Source organism: Cydia strobilella, chromosome 12 (assembly GCF_947568885.1).
Source record: "Cydia strobilella chromosome 12, ilCydStro3.1, whole genome shotgun sequence".
Taxonomy (NCBI): domain Eukaryota; kingdom Metazoa; phylum Arthropoda; class Insecta; order Lepidoptera; family Tortricidae; genus Cydia; species Cydia strobilella.
The window spans coordinates 4,399,011-4,424,082 of NC_086052.1; the positions used below are offsets into that span (position 1 = coordinate 4,399,011).

General features: G+C 38.3%; 1 protein-coding gene across 1 annotated transcript; it reads left to right on the plus strand.

The window, feature by feature from the left end:
- The first annotated feature begins 704 nt into the window (after positions 1-704).
- On the plus strand, positions 705-24,822 carry LOC134745907 (tyrosine-protein phosphatase non-receptor type 4). Its single transcript, XM_063680016.1, has 16 exons — positions 705-1,247; positions 3,925-4,053; positions 7,087-7,300; positions 8,453-8,661; positions 9,001-9,153; positions 9,796-10,034; positions 10,186-10,335; positions 14,467-14,692; positions 15,068-15,173; positions 15,719-15,961; positions 17,738-17,854; positions 18,631-18,755; positions 19,500-19,598; positions 21,374-21,506; positions 21,858-22,069; positions 22,369-24,822. The coding sequence occupies exons 1-16, from the start codon at positions 1,077-1,079 to the stop codon at positions 22,453-22,455; spliced, it is 2,613 nt and encodes an 870-aa protein (XP_063536086.1). The 5' UTR covers positions 705-1,076; the 3' UTR covers positions 22,456-24,822.
- Positions 24,823-25,072: the final 250 nt, after the last annotated feature.

The window sequence follows — 25,072 nt, forward strand, 5'->3', positions numbered from 1 at the left end:
AAATCTGGTATAATCATAATAATAATTCTTATTTTACCTACCCATATCTGCATGAATAGTTACTAGTAGGCAATACGAAGCCAACTGTTCAGCAAAACAATATATATAATGCATAATATTTTCACGTAAAGTAAAGAACCTTCGCCTAAAAAGTTAGAAACCAGTTGTTACACCGATAATAATAGGTATGCATAACATTACCGGTTATTCTATAAGGGATATTCATCCTGTGTAGGTACTATTTTAACAACAATTAGTGATGATATTACTTAGTTACTTAACAAGTACATACAATATAATTAGATGTAGAGGAGAGAAACACAATTAGGTAATTTGTATCATTCCAACTAAGCTAAGAAAGAGATATCGCTTTCTCGCTCTTACTTATGGATGCGTCGCACAATGACCTTGGTGCGGTGCGATGGTGTGTTACGCTATAAGAAAACCGTAGAAAACCTCACCCACAGATTATTAACTAGTTACTTTGACTTTGATTGGAATTTCGTTACAGAATGTCGCTAATTATGTACCTACTTTAGCAATGACAATGAGGTCTCGCACAGAATAAAATATTTAGAAACAATTCCTTTCAACCGAAAAGAAAAGCAGCGACGGAATTCCAGATGCAATCCGGGTCCTAGCAGTAACAGAACGCAACGACGCCGTTGACGTTTATCTGTGGAAATTCAATATGGCGACAAAAATAAAAAAAATAAACAGCAAGATGATAAATGCATGTATTGTGTAGATACTAGCCATTTTCATGGCTTTTCGAGCTGAATTATACAAGCTTTACAGCTTATAGCCATTTATTAAGGAAAAGTTGACTTATAGCGCCTATGTGTCTTATGCAATACGTTACAATAATAGCTTGTAGCTGCCGCTAAACGAAGGAAGGAAAATTTATACATGAGTGAGGTCAAATGATTCACGGGGTTAACTAAGTTTACAACGATAATACGTAATTGTGCTGTGTCTGTGAGCGTGTGTGGTGGTGTCGACGGTCGCAAACCATCTGCGGCCGAATTGTACCGCGAAGTGTCTGACTTATAACTTGAGAATTTATTCCGGTTTCGATGAGTAATCGATTAGATGAGATGATCGAAAGCGTTTCGCGGCGTGCCTTCAGTAGTTCCAGTGGCACTTACAATGTCCGAGCGTTGGAGCTTCAGAGAGAGCGAAAACTCAACATATTAAATGTTACCGTGCAGTTCTTGGACGACACCCAACACTCTTTTCAAATTGAGGTAAGAACACTGAACAGCTGTTCGTCATTTGTTTGACAATTTTTTTTTGCAAGTTCTGTAGTAGTTTGTCAGGTAGTATTCTAAATTAAGACCAAAGACTAAGGGCCAAGCAATTAACCTCTTTAACAAATAGGTACTAGTCTAAAATCAGGACTGGCTGTAACAATACTACCAGAGTATCATGTATTTTTGTTTGCAAGGGATTACAAATTAAACAGAGGATGAAACCTAGGCGTAAAAGTATTTTTCTCCTTTATATTTTTTGTAATGCCTACTTGCTAAAGAAGTATGTTTATATGCATAGGCTCTGTCAGAATTTTTACTGACTGAAAATCTTAAATCAGTTATCACATACCTTATTTGGTAATGGTAATATAAAATTATATACATAACAGTTATAACACCACAACAAAGTTAAATTAATACATCAAATCGACTTATCATGGTGGATTGCATTGGTTTACCCTCGCTACACTGCACTATACTTCTTACCTGTCTAATGTGATTCAAAGTAGACTTCAGTTCTGTCATTTAGTTTCATCTGTCATTACTCAAGGAGTATGTCTGCCTGTCTGTCAAGTTACACCAGTTTGACAGCATTGGCTTCCCTCGAATGCGGCTGAGCCTAGTGGGTACCTTCTTCTTCCTCGGTTCCTCATGGCTCAGGGTCGCGACCACACTAGTGGGTTTAGGTAGCTATATAGCTAAGCTAAGAGTATATACTCTTGTCCATAATGTAGCTGCCCATAGACCTAAAAAAACGTTTTGTTCCATTCCATTTTTGAATCTTTTTAATAATGTCTGAAATAAAAGCCTATTTTCCGTACCCAAAGGGTAAAAACGGGAACCTATTACTAAGACTCCGCTCTCTGTCTGTCTGTCACCAGGCTGTATCTTGTGAACATAATATTGTCTTTGGTTACCGCGATAGTTACTCATGAAATAAAACTATGAAAATGGATTATATCGCGTATATTGAATTTATAATACATCCCGACGTTTGGAACCCTTTACAACGTTCGTGGTCAACGGGTGACTGAGGAAATGCTACAAAGTGCAAAAAATACCCACATACTAAAATAATGAACCATCATAGACCCACTCAGATAGAAGTTTAAGGCTGGTTGTACATGCAAAATTGGTGCATAAGGCTAGTTATAAGGCTATTTATTTTATTCTGTTTTTAGTATTTGTTGTTATAGCAGCAACAGAAATACATCATCTGTGAACATTTCAACTGTCTAGCTATCACGGTTCATGAGATACAGCCTGGTGACAGCGGAGTCTTAGTAATAGGGTCCCGTTTTTACCCTTTGGGTACGGAACCCTAAAAATTGACATGTCGGAATTTACAAGCACAACAATAAAAGTTTCTAATATGATCAAATATGACTACCTATATAGAAATAGATCAATATGGATCTCTCAGATTTGATGTAGATAAATAATTGAAATTGAACTGAATTGAATATGAAGTAGGCACATAAAGTACTAGATACTGCAATTATAGCATGTCATGTAAGATTTACGCTATTTGCTATTAATTTACAATGAACACAATACAGATAAGATATGAATTTTGAGTGAATTAATGGAGGAACAAATGTTATCTGCATTACTGCAATTTATTATATTGTATTGCTTGATTGCCCTACTTATGGTAATATAGGGTAAATGTGTAATTTATTTGTATATTAAATTATTTTGTAAATTGTAATTGTATGTCACTAACCTTAATTAATTAATTTTAAGATTTGTTGTACCTACTAACACTATATGGATCTAGATATGATTCGATTTAATAAAAAATTTAATTGAATTAAACAGCAATTATGTACAATGTAATTAAACTATTAATAATATTGTGGGAAAATGTTTAATAATTGTATATTTAATTATTTTACTTGTTACTAAGCTGTTGCAATTTGAATTTGTTTTTAGTGTTCCACTAAAAAGGTAAAAAGGACGCCTTACGGTGTGACTGTCTGTTTGTTTGTCACATCTCTAAATATCTCGAGAACTGTCACGCAAAATAGGCGCCAGTCGTCGAGTTCCGGAAAATCGCCCGAACTACAATACAATATCTCGAGAACTACTTACACTATCAATAGTTATGATGAACATGGCAAACCCAGAAGCATTAAGTGTGATGAGAGGGGGGACAATATTTTATTATAGTTATTATATGAGGTCTGACATCGGCTAAAAATTAAAAAAAAAACCCAGATGCTTCATTTATATCACATTTTCCCTCTCAACAGCAATAGAAAACTTAAGTTTTTTTTCTTAAGATATAAAGTTGTATGTATGTAAACACTTTATTGTACATAAGACCGATTACAAACACAATAAAAGAACAAAAATAGTTGTATGTTGGGATACCCCTGATCTCACCTAAAACCTGCCTGCACACTCAGAAATCCCAGGCAATCTGGGAGAAACCCAGACAGGCAGCCCTATGTATGATTTATTCAGATTTTAATCTGAAATAGTTACTTACCTGCTATGTACAGTCAGCAAAACTCTGGCTGCCTTAGAACCATGTCAAATTATGGCATATATTCCTTACCATTTAATGTATAAAATAATTTGAATTGTTCTATGGTAGCTCAGGGTCCCATCTAGCATTTGTAAGTAAACTTTTTTGCATTTCTTTACTGATATTTTTTGATTTCAGAAAAAAGCAAAAGGCAGTGCACTGTTTGAGCAAGTATTTCAACACATAGAACTAATTGAGAAGGACTATTTTGGACTACAGTTTACGGAGAATGGTGCAGCACCTAGCGCTACTAACACAGAAATTACGGTATATATTTTTTGCATTTAAATGTATAAGGTCATGTGGGGTAATAGAAACATAGTTTATTTTACTTGGAGCAAGAGTAACAGTAATGAGGGTTCCCTACAAGTGTTACTTTTGCCCCAGTGTTTGTCTTACTCTTACCCCATCTGACCTTACCTAATTTTTTGTATTTTGGCAAGGCATACTGTGAAAATATCCATTCAACAAAGTTACATGTTGCTAGCAATAGTAAAAAACCGGACAAGTGCGACTTTTTAGTATTTGTTGTTATAGCGGCAACAGAAATACATCATCTGTGAAAATTTCAACTGTCTAGCTATCACGGTTCATGAGATACAGCCTGGTGACACACAGACGGACAGTGGAGTCTTCAAGTGAAAGAAATAGATTGTTCCTTAATCTCTTCATACAAACTGGTATCAGAAAGAGCCTTAGAAAACATGCCAGATGTTCTACAAACCATAAGTAGCAAATAGTGTTTTCATTCAGCTGAATCTTCACCATCAATCATTCAGCCCGCGTAATGGTAATTTACATATGCGTTGCCGACTCAAATTTTTTGTAAAAACTTCTAAAAAGTATCTAACTATGACACCTACCTGAATGTCGCGAAAAATTAATTTATTAATACTATGGGATTGAAGCGACCAAATTTATGAAACTATAAATTTCCGCTGTTTTACTATAGTCTAGCATCTTGTATTATTTTCCCAAAGGCGAAAATCTGGAAATAGAATCAAGAGAGTAATGACTTGTAAGACCATATAGGCCTATATGAGACAAACTGAGTAGGTTAATTAACTTCAATTTGTATGTCACACGGCCATGCAACTTCAAATTAAAGAGACCAATGATTTGGCCTACATGTTTAAGTACTCGTATGTCAGTTCTGATTGTTTTCTGTGTCACACTCTGTTTTGTTTCGTTATATGTATAAAATTAAAAGAGTAAACTGACAGCAGCAGCGTGTTTATCTTAAGCATAAATTTTAGGTCTGTGGTTTATCTTTATAAATCCAAAGTTAAAATATTTATCAGTACGGTTTTTACTCACTATTATTTTTAGTCGCTTTTGGCGACATGTTTCGGATTCTTTGGGAATCCATCCTCAGGCACGAGTGTCCGCGGCGGTTGTTGGGCGTTGCGGCGCACGATAGTTTAAGTGCGAAATCCAAAGTTATGACTGACAGGGTTACATAGATAAAAGTAACTTATCCTTGTAAAGATAGTTACGACTCTATTCCGCACTGATTCTATTAAGTTCGATGAAATTTAAATCATTTTCAATTGGAGTAGTTGCATTTGTTTCGTTTGGTTCAATTTTCACCCAAACAAAAATCAACTCTATTTCCTTCACTATTGGTTCAAATTTCACTGGCAAATTTTGGATTTCTTTTATGGCTGGGCCTTAGGAATTTATCCAACAACCAACTGCTCAATAGTAGTCCTTATCTGGTTGCAATGTGTTCTATTGAATGGGAATGTTCTACCAATACTACCTTTTTTTTTCATTTAGATCTTAGTCTTACTTAAAATAAAAAGCTTAGCTAGGCTGTATTGTCAGCATTAACCATTAAATGGTCAGGTTATCGCGCGTTTACCCTAATAAAGATCAATTTCTCCAATCAAGTCCAATTGAGTCGCTTAACTTTAAACTCGGGTAAATCCATCTGTCAGATTATGCGATTTCGGTACTAAGAAAAGGTAATAGGGTAGATATTTGCTGAGAGGGTCGAATGAAGGTTTCTCGCCATACAAACTCAGTACCGGGAGCAAACCCTAGTGGAATGGATTTACCCGAGTTTGAAGCAATGGGGGACACTCCTCCTTTCGGGCAAACTCGGCTCCGCTCGGCTCAGCATTGCTCCGAGCAATTATTAGGGTTGGCACAACTTGACGTACCTTTGCGTGCACGACCACAGATAAGACAATAACTTGAATTTTGACAACCCTAAATAGCCGAAAGGGATAGTGCCACAGATTAGAAAGGGACAGCATGATTCGACCCTGAAAAGCTGTCAAACTTCGGGTTTGTTCGGGAAGTGCCTTTTCTGTACGGTAGTACTATTACTTATTCTGTGTTTGAAGTAAAGCGACATAATTATCGACATTCAACTGTTTAAAACCAATGTTACTTAAAAACCAAACTATAGCTATACAAGGTAAATGACAAAAAAATCTTGGGAATTTACAAAATGCCACATATTCCAGCTTCCTATTTTAGTACAGTGACCATTGCGTAGTCACAAATGGGTCAGGAAACACCATCACTAAGGAAAAATTTAACTACGCATTTCATATACCTTTTATCCTTAGAAACGATACGTAGTTATCATGGGAGTACCCAGCCTCTATTAATAGAAAGGGGCCTCTGACGTATTTGTATTTTCTCAGTGAGATATATTGACGTGGTAGTGGACGTAGATGAGCCAACTCGGTTATCAATGTTGCAGTTCATTGAAAATAATTCCACTATAACTCGTTTGATGGGGGTTTAGTAATTCAATATTTAGGAATAATTTTTAGGTATAATTTTCATAGTTAAAAAAGTTATTCGTTATTATACGTTAATATGCCAATTTGAATTAGGAGTATTATGTTATGCGAATTGATGCGCTGGAGGCCTAGCGGTAAGACCGTGCGACTTTCAACACGGAGGTCGCGGGTACGAAATATCATTTCATATTTACTAGTCGCTTTTCGGTGAAGGAAAACATCGCGAGGAAACCGGACTAATCCCGATAAGGTCTAGTTTACCCTCTAGGTTGGAAGGTCAGATGGCAGTCGCTTTTGTAAAAACTAGTGCCCACACCAATTCTCGGTATTAGTTGCCAAGCGGCCCCCGAGGCTCCCATGAGCCGTGGCAATTGCAAAAGCCGGGACAATGCGAGGTAGATAATGATGTTATTCAAATTGATATAGACCCCGCCTGCCCTCTCTAAAGCTAACTGACTGTGCCGCCATCATTGTCGACTGCGACTTAGTCTTTTACCTCACTAATCTCACTATTAATGGTGGAACTTCTTTCATCTTACAGCGCTGGTTAGACCCAAGCAAGTCAGTTAAGAAGCAAGTCGGAGGCAACGCGCAGTTCTGGCTAGCGGTCAGGTTCTACCCCCCAGAACCTTCTAGACTGGCCGAGGAGTTCACCCGATACCTGCTCTGTCTGCAACTGAGGAAGCTACTGCTGGATGGAAGGATGAATGCTCCTAAGAATACTTTGCTGTTACTTGCTTCATTCACAGTGCAAGGTAAGGCCTATTTATAATTATTTTACTGTTTGGTACTAGTTTACGTATAGATTTTTTTCACGATAATATAAAAACGTAACGAGAAAGTCGCTTGTAATTTATAATAGTGACGTTATAGAAAATAACGCTTTATTCATATGACAATTTTTTTTTATTATTATTATAAACTGATCGGCGATTGGCCCTAGTCACACCTGATGGAAAGTGAAGTCAGGGCCTAAGATGGAGCTCACCGGTTCAGTAACAGCCTATTCACTCTTGTTTTAAAGAGACCGAGGCCATATTGATCAGGGAATACAGATGGCGGGAGCGCATTCCATTCCTTAGCCGTCCGTACCAAAAAGGAGGAGACAAAACGTTTGAATTTTGAATTAATTAGTTGTAAAATACAATTTAATTAATATCATGTATTGCAAATTGCAGTGAACTAATTTTTCACCGCAATGAGCATGTAATCTGTAACCACACGGAATATTAGTTATTGTAAATGATCTCATCGCATAAAACCAATATGTTTAACTAAACAATTATACTTAACATAAAGCGGGTTTACTATTCTTGTTTAAAATGTAATATAGTTTTTTTTTAATAACAATAGTTCTTTATTTACAGGTAAACACCCATTTCAAATACATAAGTACAGTGTGAAAATACAAAAATAGAATACAATTAAAATAAAACTAAAAATACCTAAAAGTTTTGATAGAAACAAATTTCTTTAAGCACTCAAACTTCGGTTTTAATAATCAATCGATAGATACCTGATTTACATTACTTAGGTAAATCTATTGCTAAAATCTGTTAATAAAGATTCAGATTCAGATTATTTATTGGTAAAAAGAATACAATTTTTTACACGTCATATTTCTAAATGATTTAAGATCAGACTTAAATGTACAATAGATATAATTAAATGTCAGTTATTTGTTCAAAGATTACCACTTATATAACAAGCCACAATCAAGTTATCATAAAACAGATTCTTTTTCCTACTAGTTTACCTACTTAACTTATCTTATGTCTATCGTCTAAAATCGTTCAGAAAAAATCGTTCTGAAAATGCAATACCATTCGGTGAATCCTTATCAAACATAGACAATAGGCTTATAAATTTTAACACCAAAACTTATATAAAACATACGTTTATTTCAGCGGAACTCGGCGATTACAATGTATCAGAGCATCCGCCGGACTATCTGTCCGAACACAGATTAGTGCCTAAACAGTCCGCCGAAGACGAGAGAAGGATCCGTGAACTACATAAGTTACATAGTGGGCAGGCCCCTTCTGACGCTGAAGCGAATTTTTTGGAGCATGCGAAAAGGTTGGATTGTTATGGTGTCGAATCTCATCCTGCTAAGGTAAGAACTATATTACATATAGGTGTATAATCTATCAAATTATCTGTCGGAGCACAAAACTGTGTTTAAACAGTCCACCGAAGACGAGAGATGGATCCGTGAACTACATAAGTTACATAGTGGGCAGGCCCCTTCTGACGCTGAAGCGAACTTCTTGGAGCATGCGAAAAGGTTGGATTGTTATGGTGTCGAATCTCATCCTGATAAGGTAATGACTATATTAATAAGTGTGGCATTAATTATCTCCCTTCTTATATTAATCATAGATGCATCCACATAATATCCACATCCACGAAATATTGTGTGGTTTTTTGCATTTTCTATATTTTTCTTTTTCAGGATTACAACGGAAAGGACATATTTATTGGCGTCACCTCAATAGGTATAGTTGTCTTCCAAAACAATATTCGAGTGAACACATTCTCTTGGAGTAAAATCGTCAAGATTTCCTTCAAGAGGAAACAGTTTTTTATTCAACTTAAGCGGGAACCTGTAAGTATTCAATTTAAAAAAATATATTGACTTAAAAAACAATAATTCAAAAGTCCTGTCTGTGGCGAATAATCTGTAGATTTGTGACCTGGGGGCCTAGCCAAGATAATAATAAAAAAAAAAATAATAATAAAAAATTGACTATTGATGATAGGATAGGATAGGATGACAATGGTTGATAGAAAACACCAGTCGAAACTCAAATAATGTATGGAAACAGTCACGTGATTTGCCGTAGCATACTTATGTTATACTGATACATTTTTTTAGTTTGGCGTTTGTCGATGTACGCTTATCATCTGGTCAGGCCCCCTGAATTGGAAATTTAAACTTGACATTTACCCTTTGTGCAACCAGGGGGCTCTTATATTGCCTACTATAAATGATCGTTCATCATCGCTCCCTATAGCACAAATCTATCCTTAAGATTGCCAAGATGATTAGCTTTTCACGGATCGCATATACCTATCACGGAAATTTGAACAGGTGCACTGTGGCCGAGAGGCTTATCAGTTGCAAAGGCTGAGTCACTTTTCCTTTGGCCCACCCGTTGCAATATTCTTTTATGCAAAAAGAAGAGTAAAGATAATGCTAAGTTGATAAGCGGGCATTACTATAATAAAACTAATTGTTTATTTTCAGTCCGAATCATACGACACAGTCCTCGGTTTTAACATGCGTTCGGGGCGCGCAGCTAAAGCCCTCTGGCGGTGCAGCGTAGAACGCCACGGCTTCTTCCGCCTCCGGGCCCCGCGGAGAAGGCCCCTTTTGGGAGCCCTCGGGGCCCTGGCCGGTATCACGGCCCCCACTGTGCCTAGAACCGAGACGCAAGCGCTCGAAGACGCTAGAAGGTCGCGCTCGAGTAATAGAACTTTTGTCAGGTACGGTTTATTTTCCTCTAATCCTCTACGTAACATACTGCGATAAGATCTTCGAGATGGCCCCTTTTAGGAGCCCTAGGGGCCCTGGCCGGTATTAGGGCCCTTAGATGTCTTATTTATTTGTAGCGCCTGATGAAAGCTTAATTTTCAGACGAAGCAGCTCCCGCACTCGGTCGCGGTCCCCGGGCAAGCTGTCGCTCGGGGCTCCGGCGGCGCCGCCGCGCCCCGCCGGCGCGCGCGTCACGGGCCACGGCGAGCCCCCGCCCCGGCCCGCGTGGACGGCGCCCGAGCCTGACCACGAGTGAGTACTAGATAAAGTTACATTCTCCAGGCGAGGGAAGAGAAGAGATCCTAAAATTGAACCCTGTGGGACACCAAGCTTTACAGTGATACTACTGGACTCAGATCCTTTCAAACACTTCCCGAGTTCTTTTTTTAGGTACAACTTAACGAGGCTTCAGCAGGCAGCAGGAGCTCTTGACAAAACATAACGCTTCCGCTTGTGTAGTACCTAGTCTATCGTGCTCTACGCAGTCAAATGCTTTAGAAAGATTCCGGGGCTGATAAAAAGTCATTCAGAGGCATTTTCCAGGCAAGTTGTCACTAGGGACTCACGAGTTACGGTATATGAGATATAGCGAGCTGCGAAAGTGCATGAAAGTGCACTACTTTATGAATAAATTTCATTTATAATGTGTCTATACAATTGTACAGCTCTCTGTACCTTCGCTTGCATCTTGGAATTCTTGGATTGCACCCGTGGCTGATGACGAGTAAGTCCTCGTTTTTTAAGAGCCCGGTTACGATTTTAGTCGCAAAAATGTAAAGTTGATAGATTTCTTCTGTGAAATTGTACACCTTTTGTTACCTAATTGAAATAACAAGTACTGGTTTCTATTAGCACGACTTCTTATCTCTAGGTTTATCAGATCATTTTTTTGAAAAAAGGCTTACTAAATTAGTAATGAATTTTTTTCTGATGGACGTTTAGGTAAACGCGCGTAAAGCACTGACTTTGATGCTCTTATTTGTAAATTTCGTAAAGTTTGGACTGCTAAAAATGGTAAATTTGTATTACACATATTCTGTACTCTAGGTTTATCAGATTACATTGTTGTTATATGACTTAGAGTTCGAGGAAATGAAAGTTAAACGAATTCAATTTTCTCCAGAAATGACCTCAAAACAAGTGACAATTTCTCCGAAAATCGACTTATTTTCGACGTAGATTGCATACTCAAATAATCTGCAATGTTTACTTAAACTGTTGCTGTACTTCATTTTATTTAAATTGCAACTTTTATTTTCTGACGATTTTTTTAAAACTTCCCCTTTTTCTGGTATAAAATCGGTGACACGCGCTCGCGGCCTCAGTCCCGCGCGGGAGCTGGTAGAGGCAGGACGTTTGTTGATCGGCTCCGCACGTTGCATCGACGACGACGAAGTTATTTATCATTGTGTGCGTCGCTCGCCGTGTAAAAAGTTATATTTGTTTGCGTGTTTGGCTGTACTGTGTGGGTGTAAACTTTAATCCTCGACCAGAAACTTTAATCCTTGGGTTGTAAGTACTTGTTTATTAACCGCCTTCAAAAAAAAGGAGGTTCTCAGTTTGACCCGTATGTTTGTATGTATATGTATGTATGTATGTATGTATGTTGTTCGCGATTATCTCGCATTTGGCTGAACCGATTTTGATGCGGTTTTTAGAAAAGTGTTTGTTACATTCTGGAGAAGGTTTTAGTATACATAGAGCTGAACTGATGCTGAACCCTGGCTGTACCTAGTGGAACGCAGGTTTAGTGCAACATAGGCACACGCTGTTTTGGTCTGTCTTGATGAGCAATTAGGAGAGCAGTACCCAAGATGGAGCTGATGCTGAACCCTGGCTGTACCTAGTGGAAATCAGGTTTCGTGCAACATAGGCACACGCTGTTTTGGTCTTCCGACACGTCTTGATGAGCACTTGGGAGAGCAGTACCCAAGATAGAGCTGATGCTGAACCCTGGCTGTACCTAGTGGAAATCACGTTTCGTGCAACATAGGCACACGCTGTTTTGGTCTTCCGACACGTCTTGATGAGCACTTGGGAGAGCAGTACCCAAGATAGAGCTGATGCTGAACCCTGGCTGTACCTAATGGAACGCAGGTTTGGTGCAACATAGGCACACGCTGTTTTGGTCTTCCGACACGTCTTGATGAGCAATTAGGAGAGCAGTACCCAAGATGGAGCTGATGCTGAACCCTGGCTGTACCTAGTGGAAATCAGGTTTCGTGCAACATAGGCACACGCTGTTTTGGTTATTCGACACGTCTTGATGAGCAATTAGGAGAGCAGTACCCAAGATAGAGCTGATGCTGAACCCTGGCTGTATCTAGTGGAACTCAGGTTTGGTGCAATATAGGCACACGCTGTTTTGGTCTTCTGACACGTCTTGATGAGCAAATGGGAGAGCAGTACCCAAGATAGAGCTGATGATGAACCCTGGCTGTACTAAGTGGAACTCAGGTTCATTTATTGTTATCAGAACTTCCACCCCCTTTTAACGCCCAGTACCTACTGCATGTTAAACGTGTGGTAGCTCTGGTCAGGTGCCTGCTTCATCTGGCAGCCCTCCAGGTGTTCCAGGTCTTGAAGAACTTAACCTGCCTACAGCATACTCTACCAACTTCAGATTAAAAGAGTTTTACCCCTGATCCGATGCGTCCAGCAGCACTCCAGGTGTTCCAGGTTTTGAGCTGTCTCCGTCATACACTACCCACAACACTTTGAGCGAGTGTTACCCACCCTTTGCCCTTGACCCTTTGCACTCAGCAGCACTCCAGGTGTTTCAGATGTGGAGCTTTCCCCATCATACACTACCAGCGGCACGTTGAGCGAGTGTTACCCGTTACCCCTGACCCTTTGTACCCAGCAGCACTCCAGGTGTTCCAGGTCTGGAGCTTTCCGTATCATACACTACCAGCAGCACGTTGAGCGAGTGTTACCCCTGACTCTTTGCACCCAGAAGCATTCCAGGTGTTCCAAGTCTTGAGCTGTATCCATCGTACACTACACACTACCAGCGGCATGTTGAGCGAGTGTTACCCCTGACCCTTTGCTCCCAGAAGCACTCCAGGTGTTCCAGGTCTTGAGCAGTATTCATCGTACAACCAACCACACGTTGAGCGAGTGTTAGAAGAGTGGAGAAGAGAAGAGGATGACTTTGGAAATAAAAATTATTATCACCCTTCCCAACGATTAAGACTATCTCCATAATATCAAATTCCATCCAAATCGGTTTTATTGGATCCCATACAAATTTCCATTACCCCCCCCCCCCCCCCCCCCCATTTCTGGGGTAAAACCTATCCTATGTCCTTCCCCAGGACTCAAACTATGTCCATACCTCATTTCATCTTAATCGGTTCAGCGTTTATTGATTCCCCATACAAATTTCCACCCCCTTAAAGGGTGAGTTCTTGAATAAAAAGTATTCTATGTCCTTCCCCGGGATTCAAACTATCTGTATACCAAATTTCAACAAAAGGCTAGTTTCCCCTCTGGGTTGGAACGTTGGAAAGTCAGATCGCAGTCGCTTGCGTAAAAACTAGTGCCTACGCCAATTCTTGGGATTCGTTGCCAAGCGGACCCCAGCAGACTTCCATGAGCCGTGGCAAAAAGGCTGGGATAACGCGAGTAAGATGATTATATATATATATAAGATATTGCCTTAGTGCAAATCATTATCATCATGCTATATAATTTGTATGTATAGGTATTATATGAATACATAGGTAAATTGTTAAGAGTAATAAACGATTATATCAAATTTACCGAAAGTTTTATTTTAACCTAATTAAAGTTATAAAGTGACGCATAATGTTGCGAAAGTATCAATATTGTTTAGGCGGTCGCGTTATTTCAAGCAGCGGCCGGCGTTCGGTTACTGTGTAAAAGTCGTATCTTCGCGCGTTTTCAAATCGACTACGGGCTCTTAAGGAAGACCACTATGATGGCATTGAAGGTCAGAGTGTGGACCTGAAGATCAATGCTTCATATGGCGGCCCTTGAAAAAGTAGGTGCTCGACCTTGTAAGGGTCGCTTCCAGTTAGTGGATGTGGGCTACGCCCGTCCCAATAATAATCCTAAGACAAGTTTCGCCTTCGGGTCAAGGTGGAGTCAATTATCGGGCCAAGTTTGTCAAAACGGACCCCGGACTTCTTTAGGATACAACTGCACCAACGCAAACATGAAGAAGATGTGACATTACACATATAGGTGATTTGCGTAAGGATTAGTCTTTGTGAAGTCAGTAATCCCTGATACTATACTTAAAGTTACCCAGAAAATCTTTTTAAACACCCTTTTTTTAAATCCATGATGTCAGGAGGCTTGTGACGACTACATAATGCATAAAAGAAGCTCCATTTTATCTATAAAATTATCTTTCAGAGACGAAGGAGGCTTTCTCGAACGTTCCCTCGCCCTCAGAGTACCTCTCTCCTACGCCGACGATTCAGATACAGCATCAGAAGTTGCTGATCAAACGGTCCGGGTTCGACTCTCGGCCGGAGCTGACGGAAGATTCGGGTTCAATGTGAGGGGCGGGGGCGGAGCTCCTGTGCTAGTGTCCAGGGTGGCTCCGAGAAGCCATCCGCAGCTGCAAGAAGGGGACCAGGTAATTAAGCATAAGCTACGACATCAGAAATTCCAGATATCTGTCCCTATCAAACCTTAAGGATACATCAGAGGTGGTATGATCTGACGGAAGATTCGGTTTCAAAGTTAGAGGCGGAGGAAGTGTGTGCTCGTGTCCAGAGTAATCAAAATGAGAGTTTGCCATTGTAATTTTTTTTAAATAAAGCTTAACGATTAGTTCAGCTGCATCAATGCGGAAGTTCAAAACGTCCGAAATCGATGTCTAATTAAAACATGTGATATTTACCCCATGAATTTTAGGAAGTACTCGTGATCATAATTTTCATTTACCATCAATTGCAAGGATTGTTGTCTTTCGTTTTTATAAATTATCAGACATTTATCTTTCTTCCAGGTTATATCAATAAATAACACAGACGTGGACGACCTAACCCATGAGCAAGTTGTACAAATAATCAGAAACACACGCGGCGTACTAACGCTCGTTCTCAAACAAAACGGTATGTATCTGGTGTCATTACTCTGTTCAACAAATCAGGGGGCCTACGCATGATGACAATCGTACATCGACAGACGCAAAACGAAACGATACAATGTATCGGGTTGACTAATTACTATTCCCATACATTATTTAAGGTTAAATCGGCTTTTTCTATCAAAAAAAAAGCTAGGCCCCCTGAAAGTCAAATTTTAAGGCTACACCGCGTTTAACGACGTCAAATCGGCTTCAGCAACTTTCAAAGTTTTAGAAAATCTGTTTTGACCCTCGAGCCCGAGCCGAAACGGATATAACGATTTTTTTTTGTTATTCTTATGATGTGGACTTTAACCTTTTTCTGGTCGGCTTAAACTGATTCAGCTTTGACAAATGTGGTAACACAATTTACACAATACGATACAAATACTCATTACTGCTCACCTCAATACAAAAAACAATATAATTATTACACCCTGTGCCTTGTGTGTTTTAAGAACAAATACAACAATACATATTTTTAGATCTTACCGTGTTGCTTTAAGAAATCATATTCATTTTTTATTTCAGCCGTATACGAACCTGAAGAAACCGGCCCCGAAGAACCAGCAGTATGCTTCGTCCCTCTCTGCTCCGGGCAACTAGAGGGAGACGCGATAGAACAGTCCATGCTCTTGTTAGGAGATGGCCTAGCCAGCGGTGCCGCATTGAAACAATATGAGACTTTACTGAGGAGGATAGTCGAAGAGCCGTGTGCGGCGTCGAGACATGTCAATAACGTTAATAAGAACAGATATAGGGATATTGCCCCTTGTAAGTAAAACCTAACCTAAAATTATTATGATATAGTAGTAGTAGTCATTTTTTAGGTTTTCGGGGTAATGTGAAAAAGTAAAACCAAAACAAACAAGAGAGGCGCACTAGAGGAGTCCATGCTCTTGTAAGGAGATGGCCTAGCCTGCGGTGCCACGTTGAAACAACATGTAAATAAAATAAAAAAAGCCTTTTATTCTAAGCACTGAGTTTTCCTAGTTACATATACTCGTATTGTATAAAGAAAACATTTTTATTTGAAATTTGTTTTAGGTTTTTTATATATTCTTGTTTTGTGCGTTAGACCCCTTCTGGGTGAAGGCCTCCTCCATCGATTTCCACTTGTCTCTGTCTTGAGCCATTCGGATCCAGTTTTTTCCAGACGTTTTTTGATGTCTTCGTCCCATCTTGTACATGGTTTGCCGCTACGTCGTTTGCCTAGAGGGCCACCCCATTTTGTGATCTCAGATGTCCATCTGTCATCTTCGAGTCGTGCCACATGACCTGCCCATCGAAATTTCAATTTTTTTGCATAGCACAAAGCATCTATAGTTTTTGTTACACTTCTTATTTTAGTGTGCCGAACTTTCTCAATTTTTTTAATTTTTAGGATGCTGCGTTCCATGGCTCTTTGGCATGTAGTGATTTTGTTTGAGACCTTTTTTGTAAATTTCCAAGTCTGGCAGCCATATGTTAGGCACGGAAGTATTTTTTTTTTTTTTTTTTTTTTTTTTTATGTGATGTTCAGCAAACGAGCAGACGAGCCGCCTGATGGGAAGCAGTCATCGTCGCCCATGGACGTAAGCAACATCACAGGAGCCACTTAAGCATTGCCGACCCTTGAGAACCCTAAATACCCGCTTCTTGAAGAATCCCATGTCGTAGCACAAAGGAAATACCTCAGGAGGCAACTCATTCCACATTCAGTATGCAGGAGTCCATTATTTTTCTTTTTAATTCAATTGACATATTGCTTTTTAATATTTCTTTGTAGCTCCAGAACCAGAACCCTCCATCAACATGTAAATAACGTCAATAAAAACATATACGGGAACCCCTTGTAAATAATTAAGCGTCACTTACGCGATTCCATAGTAATTACATTTTGGCAAAGTAGGCTTAAATGTAATAAACCTAACGTAAAAATCGTAAATGTTAATGTTTTTCCGTAGTTGTCATTTTCTAGGTTTTCGGGGTGACGTAAAGAAGTAAGAAGCAAGGCTATTTTCAGATCATATTTTGTAACCAAAACAAATGGCTATCAGAAGTTTGATTGCTTTATTGTAGTATTATTATGCAATAAAATGTAAGGATATGCCAAAACCCAAATATGTCATAGTAAAGACCATTTATAGTTTTATTTTTAATTTGATCCTAATATAGATTCTATACCTATACATATACGCAATATGTAAAATTACAACAAGGGAAAACTTCATGTCCTATATTAAATGTAACCTATATAATTGTCATAGGGGTTCAATAAGGTATAAGGTATAAGTAACCTTATACGGTTTCCTTTCCTTCTAAGTTATTGTCAGGTATGTACCTTACATTGCCCACAACTAGCATAGTAATTTGGACATTTGCATTTGTTTTTATATCTCAGATACTACAATGACAATTCGCATCTGCGCTCTGCATATTATCTCGCTCACCAGCTTGCTCCATTCCAGTTGACAACAAAACAGACCTAAGGAAATACACGCGTTTTAAACTCCATCCCAATAGAAAAATCCTCATATATTTTCCTGCTAATTTGAGTATTATTTGCAGACGATTCTACGCGTGTTATAATGAAGAATTGTTCAACGGGTGACTACATTAATGCGTCGTACATTAATATGGAAATACCCAGCTCTGATCTCGTTCTGACATACATTGCTACACAAGGTTTGTTTAATTTTTTAATTTAATATTACAAAGAATCGGCTCTAGTTGGTTGACTTTGGTATCTGTAGAGTAGGAAATGATCTCGTTAATGATGTTCGCTATGAGTTCCGTCAAATCTTTTGGTTGGGTAAGCCCTAAAAAAATGATTGAAGAAATATGTTTTACCGTTTCTTTTATTTACATTTGTATATAAATGAATGTGCTAAAATTCCATAAAATGTCGACAAAGTACAAACATTATAGTGACAGTTACTCCATATAAAAATGAGCTGTTATATACGCGAGAGGTATAATTGAATTTATTTTGATTTTAACTCGAATAAAACAAATAAATTCAACTTTGTTCCAATTAAAAATAGTTTAAATTTCATTGAAGTGTAGTTATCGGCACTAAATTTGATGTCACGCTCACAATAATATGTCATATAATGAAAGTGGAATTTTTAAATTAGTGTGTGCGTTGCGACTCGATTGCCGACGTGAAAACCTTCTTTCTATACCCCGTTTTTTAAGATTAGAATTTTCTAACCTCAAACTTCTTTAAAAGTACTTTTTCTTCCGCAATGATAGAGTTCCTATGATATCTAATATACAATAATTTGTAAACGACACTAAATTCAGTGTAATTACTCAGATTAAATTTTCGAAGAAAAAGTTACCACTATTTTTAAGGTTATAATATTTCTAATCTGAAAAAATCTTGAGTACATGAAGAGACTATCTCCAATACCTTATGGGCTAATAAACCTGTTTTTAATTCCAATATTTTTAACCAGGTCCCTTACCATCAACCGTGGGCGACTTCTGGCAAATGGTGTGGGAGTCGGAAAGCAGTCTCGTAGTGATGTTGACCGTTTTGGCAGAGAGAGGACGGACCAAATGCCACCAATATTGGCCCAAGGTGAGATGTTGTGTATATCTTACTTCTGGCAAATTGTGTAGGAGTCGGAAAACAGTCTCGTTGTCTATAATTATTATTATTTTTACTTCTTATCCTTTAAGTACTTAAAGAGCGCTGGTGGCCTAGCGGTAAGAGCGTGCGACTTGCAATCCGGAGGTCGCGGGTTCAAACCCCGGCTCGTACCAATGAGTTTTTCGGAACTTATGTACGAAATATCATTTGATATTTACCAGTCGCTTTTCGGTGAAGGAAAACATCGTGAGGAAACCGGACTAATCCCGACAAGGCCTAGTTTCCCCTCTGGGTTGGACGGTCAGATGGCAGTCGCTTTCGTAAAAACTAGTGCCTACGCCAATTCTTGGGATTAGTTGCCAAGCGGACCCCAGGCTCCCATGGAGCCGTGGCAAAATGCCGGGACAACGCGAGGAAGATGATGATGATCCTTTAAGTACTTAAGTTCACAAAACAACCTGTACCACTTTCCTCGGAGGAATCACAGGCTTTGTGCATAGTTCAGGAAACAGAGGCTCAATACTAATGGAACTGTTACAAACCTAATATAAGTTTTATTTTGTAATTTAGTGTAAGTCTTACATACTGTATTAGGTTTCAAGTAAATAAAGATTATTTATGTATTTATTTATTAATTTACCGGCATTTTTATGCGGCGATGGACTTGAGTCACTCTTAAATTTAATGTTTTTTTTTTTAATTCGTATGTTTCACTAATTATGTTTATTTCAGGTCGGCAACACCCCGCTTAAAGCGACCAACACACTTACTGTCCAGACGAATAGCGAGCAGAACTTGGGATATTATGTAAGAAGAGAGATGACTATAAAGGTAAGAATTTAGTTTTTTTTTAAAGTAATAATCTCTTTATATATTATATACAAGATATATACAGTGGTACTACGTAAACGAAATTAATAACTAGCTTAAATCTAAAATAGGCCCTTGAGGCATTGTACCAAGGATGCTGGCGGCATTTCCTCGCTGTATCGCAATGCTGATACTTTGTGCGTAGCCAGCTCTTCGGTCACCAGTTACGTCAACCAGACGCTTCGCGTTTTCTGCAAACAACTTGTGCGCGCTGGGACCCCATGGACCTAGAGTTTCAACTCCAAATGGAACGAAATGATACTCTCTACTGAGGCTCTTATATTTATTACGTTTTAAAAGCGCTTTCCGCCGCTCCACCCGCTTTTACATTTGTCCGTTTATATTGATTTTTATATAGTTAGGTAAAATATATTTATTACTCAATATTGTCTTCGGTTACCGCGATAGTTACTCATGAAATAACAGTCACTAACTCAAAGAACAATAACTAACAGCAGCAACAACAACTAGCAGCAGCCAATAACTTAAAGTTTATAGTCTATGATTGTTCATTATTTTAGTATGTGGGTATTTTTGCACTTTGTAATTTTTCCTCAGTCACCCGTTGACCACGAACGCTGTAAAGGGTTCGAAACGTCGGGATGTATTATAAATTCAATATACGCGATATAATCGGTTTTCATAGTTTTATTTCATATTTATTACTCATTTTTGAAAACACTCCAAGAAGGAAAATCGGCTGCAGAAGTAAATAACAAAAGAAATACATATTTATACACGGTGGCTAAAAAATAAGTGCATTCCCGTTGCCAGGGAGGTTTTGGGATTATACTGAGCAACTTTTACTATGGGACAAACACCGAAATCGCAAAAATAAATTTGGCTGTTTCATACATTTTGGCTGGTTTATTTTCTATGGGAGGGTAATTAAAAAAAAAGTAAAAGTTGCTCAGTATAATCCCAAAACCTCCCTGGCAACGGGAATGCACTTATTTTTTAGCCATCCGTGTATATTATAAATTATGTAAGCTAATCATGTACTCATATGTTAATTTCCTCAATCCTGAACTTCTTCTAATGTAAATTCCTAGTTTGTTTTGTAAATAAGGATAATTAGATTTAGTTCTAGGAATAACAGGTAGGTACTTGAGTGTTTATTTATAATTTATCATTCAATTTAGTCATTGTTGTTTCAATACAAAATATTTTATACATGGAATATTTAAAAAGACTTTAAATTTAATCCACTTGTTGTATCATTGAGTTAAAATTTGGCCTATTTCTGTGATTCCGATAACAATTCAATAATATGTTGCCATGGAGCTGGTGGTGCATGCAGGTGATGCAGTCGGATGGTAGCCCAAAGGATTACTCAATGGCAAAACACAAACATGTATTCATCCACCTTTATAAGCCTCAATTAGTTATTTATGTTTTATCCCTTTCTTACAATAACATAAATCAGAATTACAGAATACGGCAAATAATAATTGAGGCTTGTAAGTATTTGTCCATTCACCACAGCCATCCCCGTTCATCCCGATGGACACATTTCTCTATAAGCTCCATACTTAACGTAGCAGTTGGCATGAAAACTTAGCGTGATCCGATTCTAAACTTTGTACGAAATAATGTACGCTAAATATATGGTAATGGTTGTTAAGGGGATATGTTCACCTTTGTACACATTAACTGTATTTTCTCTGTGTTATGTTCTTGTTTTGTGCAATAAAGTGTTTTACTAATACTACTACTAATGGGTGGTTGTATTACAGGAGACAAGCGGGGCGACTAGGAACATAACCCAACTCCAATACACGGCATGGCCCGACCACGGCGTGCCAGAAGACGCCGCTGCCTTCATAAACTTTACTCGGTTATGTTCGCGGCTGAGGAACCATCGTGCCGGTGCGTATTACAGATATTAATATTACAGGAGTCGTGCGGGGCGACTAGGAACTAGGAACATGAAGCAACTTCAATACACGGCATGGCCCGAGTAATGTGAAAAAATTATCAAAAAATTACTAAAAATTTGGTCAAGTCAAGATCCTTATAAGATACTTATCATATACAGACAAGAGGTTAAGTCATTCTAACGTCTGGATGTTAGAATGACCTCTGAATTCATCTATGTAAAGTAGTGTAAATACTTAAAAAACTCAAATCAAAACATATTAAATTTATAAAACTAATGTGGTTGTTCCCTAGGTGTCTTGGTTCCCTTGTAAAAAAAAACATTTTTTTATTAATTTCTAGTGATACCAACCGTGATAGAAGAACTGGATGGCGAAGCGGAACGCGTCCTAGACCCGCCGATGATCGTGCACTGCTCGGCCGGCGTGGGGCGCACCGGCGCGCTCATCCTGGCCGAGACCGCCATCGAGCTGCTGCAGCGGAGGCAGCCCTTCTACCCGCTGGAGTTAACCAGGGCCATGCGCGCTCAGCGGCCCATGTGCATACAGAACGCGGTGAGAATCAACCAGCCGACTTAACTCCACTGCTGGATATAGACCGCCCCTAAAGATATCCACACCGGCCGGTTGGACGCTAATCATCATCTCTGCTTGATGCTAACCTTCACCGTAAAGCGGGGTGAATAGGGATGGCGGGTGAATAGGGATAAAAACCGGGGTTGACATTTACGGGGTGAATAGAGATGGCGGGGTGAATAAGGATAAGAACCTGGGTTGACATTTACCTGATAATTACTTTTATTATTATTTTAGCTAATCATTTAAGTATAAGTAACGTTTAAATGTCTTTACAGGGCCAGTACAAGTTCGTATGCGAAAGCATACTATCGGCGTACAACCAAGGCCTCATCACCGAGTCCTCAGAAAGCGGTTCCACCTGAAGCCTCACCTTGCCAATTTAATAGTTATCATGTAAGCGAACTTATTATCACAACGAACAAAAACGCTGGCCATATTGGTCTTTTGGTATGTCTATAATTTATTTAATTTCATTTCAATCTTTTTATTTTTTAAATATAAATAAGGATAGATTGTCTATAAATTGAGATAATGCACATACTGTAAAGTGGGGTGACATTGGACTGGTGGGGCGACTTTAAAAAAAATAAGCTATAATATAGAAATCGCAGGGCGTTTCTAGAAACGGATTAAGTCTTTTCGTCCTTGTGGTCATCTATACCAACCACCTATTTTCATACATTCCCTTGTACTAAAAAAAACTACTGTTTTCCCTTATTTTAGTCAGCCATCAACTAGGTACTGCAAAAATTACGCCTATATTACAGTCAGCAGCAGAAGTTGCTAAGCGGGCGAGGTTTTCAAAATGATCTTGACGCGACTTTATTATTAAGAGAATAAGAAAGTGTCGAGGTAATTTTGAGCACCTCGCCCACGTACAATAAAGAAAAATTTGTGACAAAAGATTAAGTTTTGTAGCTATGTAATACATGTTTAACTTTTCTCAATTGGAGCGACGACCTTCGCAGTTTATTTAACTGATGACCCGGAGGTACTTCTAAGAATAATGCCTTTTCGACGCCGTGTCAAACACAAAAGCTGTCAACCAGACACCACGTCACCGAAGTGTCAAAACTGAAATTGAACTTTATGCATATGCATGTAGGTCTATGTTGCTCTGTGGTTTATGACCAATTAATCGGTATTTGGCGTTGAACATATGGTGCGTATATATCGGTCACTGGCGTCCAAAAGGTTAATAAACACTTTCTTATAATTGAACTCAAATAAGTAGGTACCTACATATTTAAATGTTAATACGGTTACTGTTTATTTAAGTAGCCCTTTTATTTCTAGTCGCCCCATTTTATGGACCCAAACCTCAGATTATTTAACCTTTTGCCCGGAACTGTGCATTTCCATGCACCGAACTTTCGGTCTACAACTATTTTTCCGCGTGTATACCTACTATAGTTTCATGGGTATTAGAAATATAAGTGTTTGTAATAAATATAAGATCAAGTAAAAATGCAATGAAAATGTTTGCTAAGACTGAACGGCGAAGTGGCCTTCTAAAGTAGGAAAACGAACGAAATACCTATATGAAGTATAAAAATGCGAAGGAAATTTGAACTTTACTGCCTGTATAATAGCGTTTAAAATATGAAACTCAGAACGGTTCAGTCAATATTTCGGACCAGTTTAGAAATAACGATGTACTTGTAAGAACTTTAATTTTATTTAACTCCCTAATTAGGTGACTTGGTGTGTTTTTATTTACTACTTTTAAGGAAATCTATTGCGAACTTGCAAATATAGAGCAGCTTTTTTAAATGAATTGAGAAGAAAATGTTATTTTTGTGTTTAAAATTTAACACTTAGTTCGATCCGAGTATTGCTAAGTTGTTAAGTTGCCAGGAAAAAGGTACTTTGTCAGTTTTAAATATCAAAGATTTCTTTATATGCATAATAGGTATTTTTTTCTATCATCAACCCCATCTTCAAATTCTAAAGTCATCTCGAATAAACACATATCAAAGTAGTTACATAATCCTGCTTACTGTATATTTGTACTTATACTTTCTGTGGTCTTCACTGTAGTTATATATATCTTGCCTTCGTAACGAATTTATGAAAATCTAATTTAATAACTAGTTTTAATATTTATTATTATTATAAGTTTCGTTTCTTGTGCCATTCACAGATACATAATATATTATTTAATTAAGGCGATTTTAGCGTGTAATGATTTCTTTAACCTTTTAGGCAACTAAAACTTTAGATGCTGTTACGTGGGGCTATTTGGAACCGATGAGGTTACTTTAACCTAAGGAACTCTTATGGCTTTGAATATGTATACGTAATAGATTAAACAAGTATTTTATGTCATATAAATATATTTGTTTCCACCTATAACAGTGGTATAACATATACAGATAAACATAATTTCTTAATTAGCCTCACGCGACGGTTGATATTGATAATTGATTTACCGATTATCTGTCGAAAAAAAAGCTTAATTTCAAACCAGTATTAAGCCATTCAGAATATTATTTTATACTAAAGCTTATTATGTCTAAAACATGAGGGACCCTAATAGCATAAATTGTGTAAAATATAAGTAGTATCATTTTTGTGCTAGGGTTTTCTCGTTATACAATGGGGTCAAATTATTACATCTTAAACAACTAGACGACTGAATTTCCATTTGATATGATATCTTGAATTTAAAGTATGTATGAAAACAACATATCAAAAACTACTTCTAATATTTAAGAACCTAATACTTTTTTTTACTATACTAATAAAACTTGAGCCGTACGGACGGGAAAAGGCCGGACGGACTGACCTTGATTCCATGGCGGAGGGGGCGTTGTCTCTTGTGGGACGCGACTTGTGTAAGCACCTTTGCCGCGTCCCACCTGAGGCAAACCTCACGGTGTGCTGGCTCGGCGGCGGAATCCGCCGCTAAGCTAAAGCACACCAAATACTCCGCCCTGGAATCAAGCTATGACTTCGTGCCGGTGGCAATAGAAACCG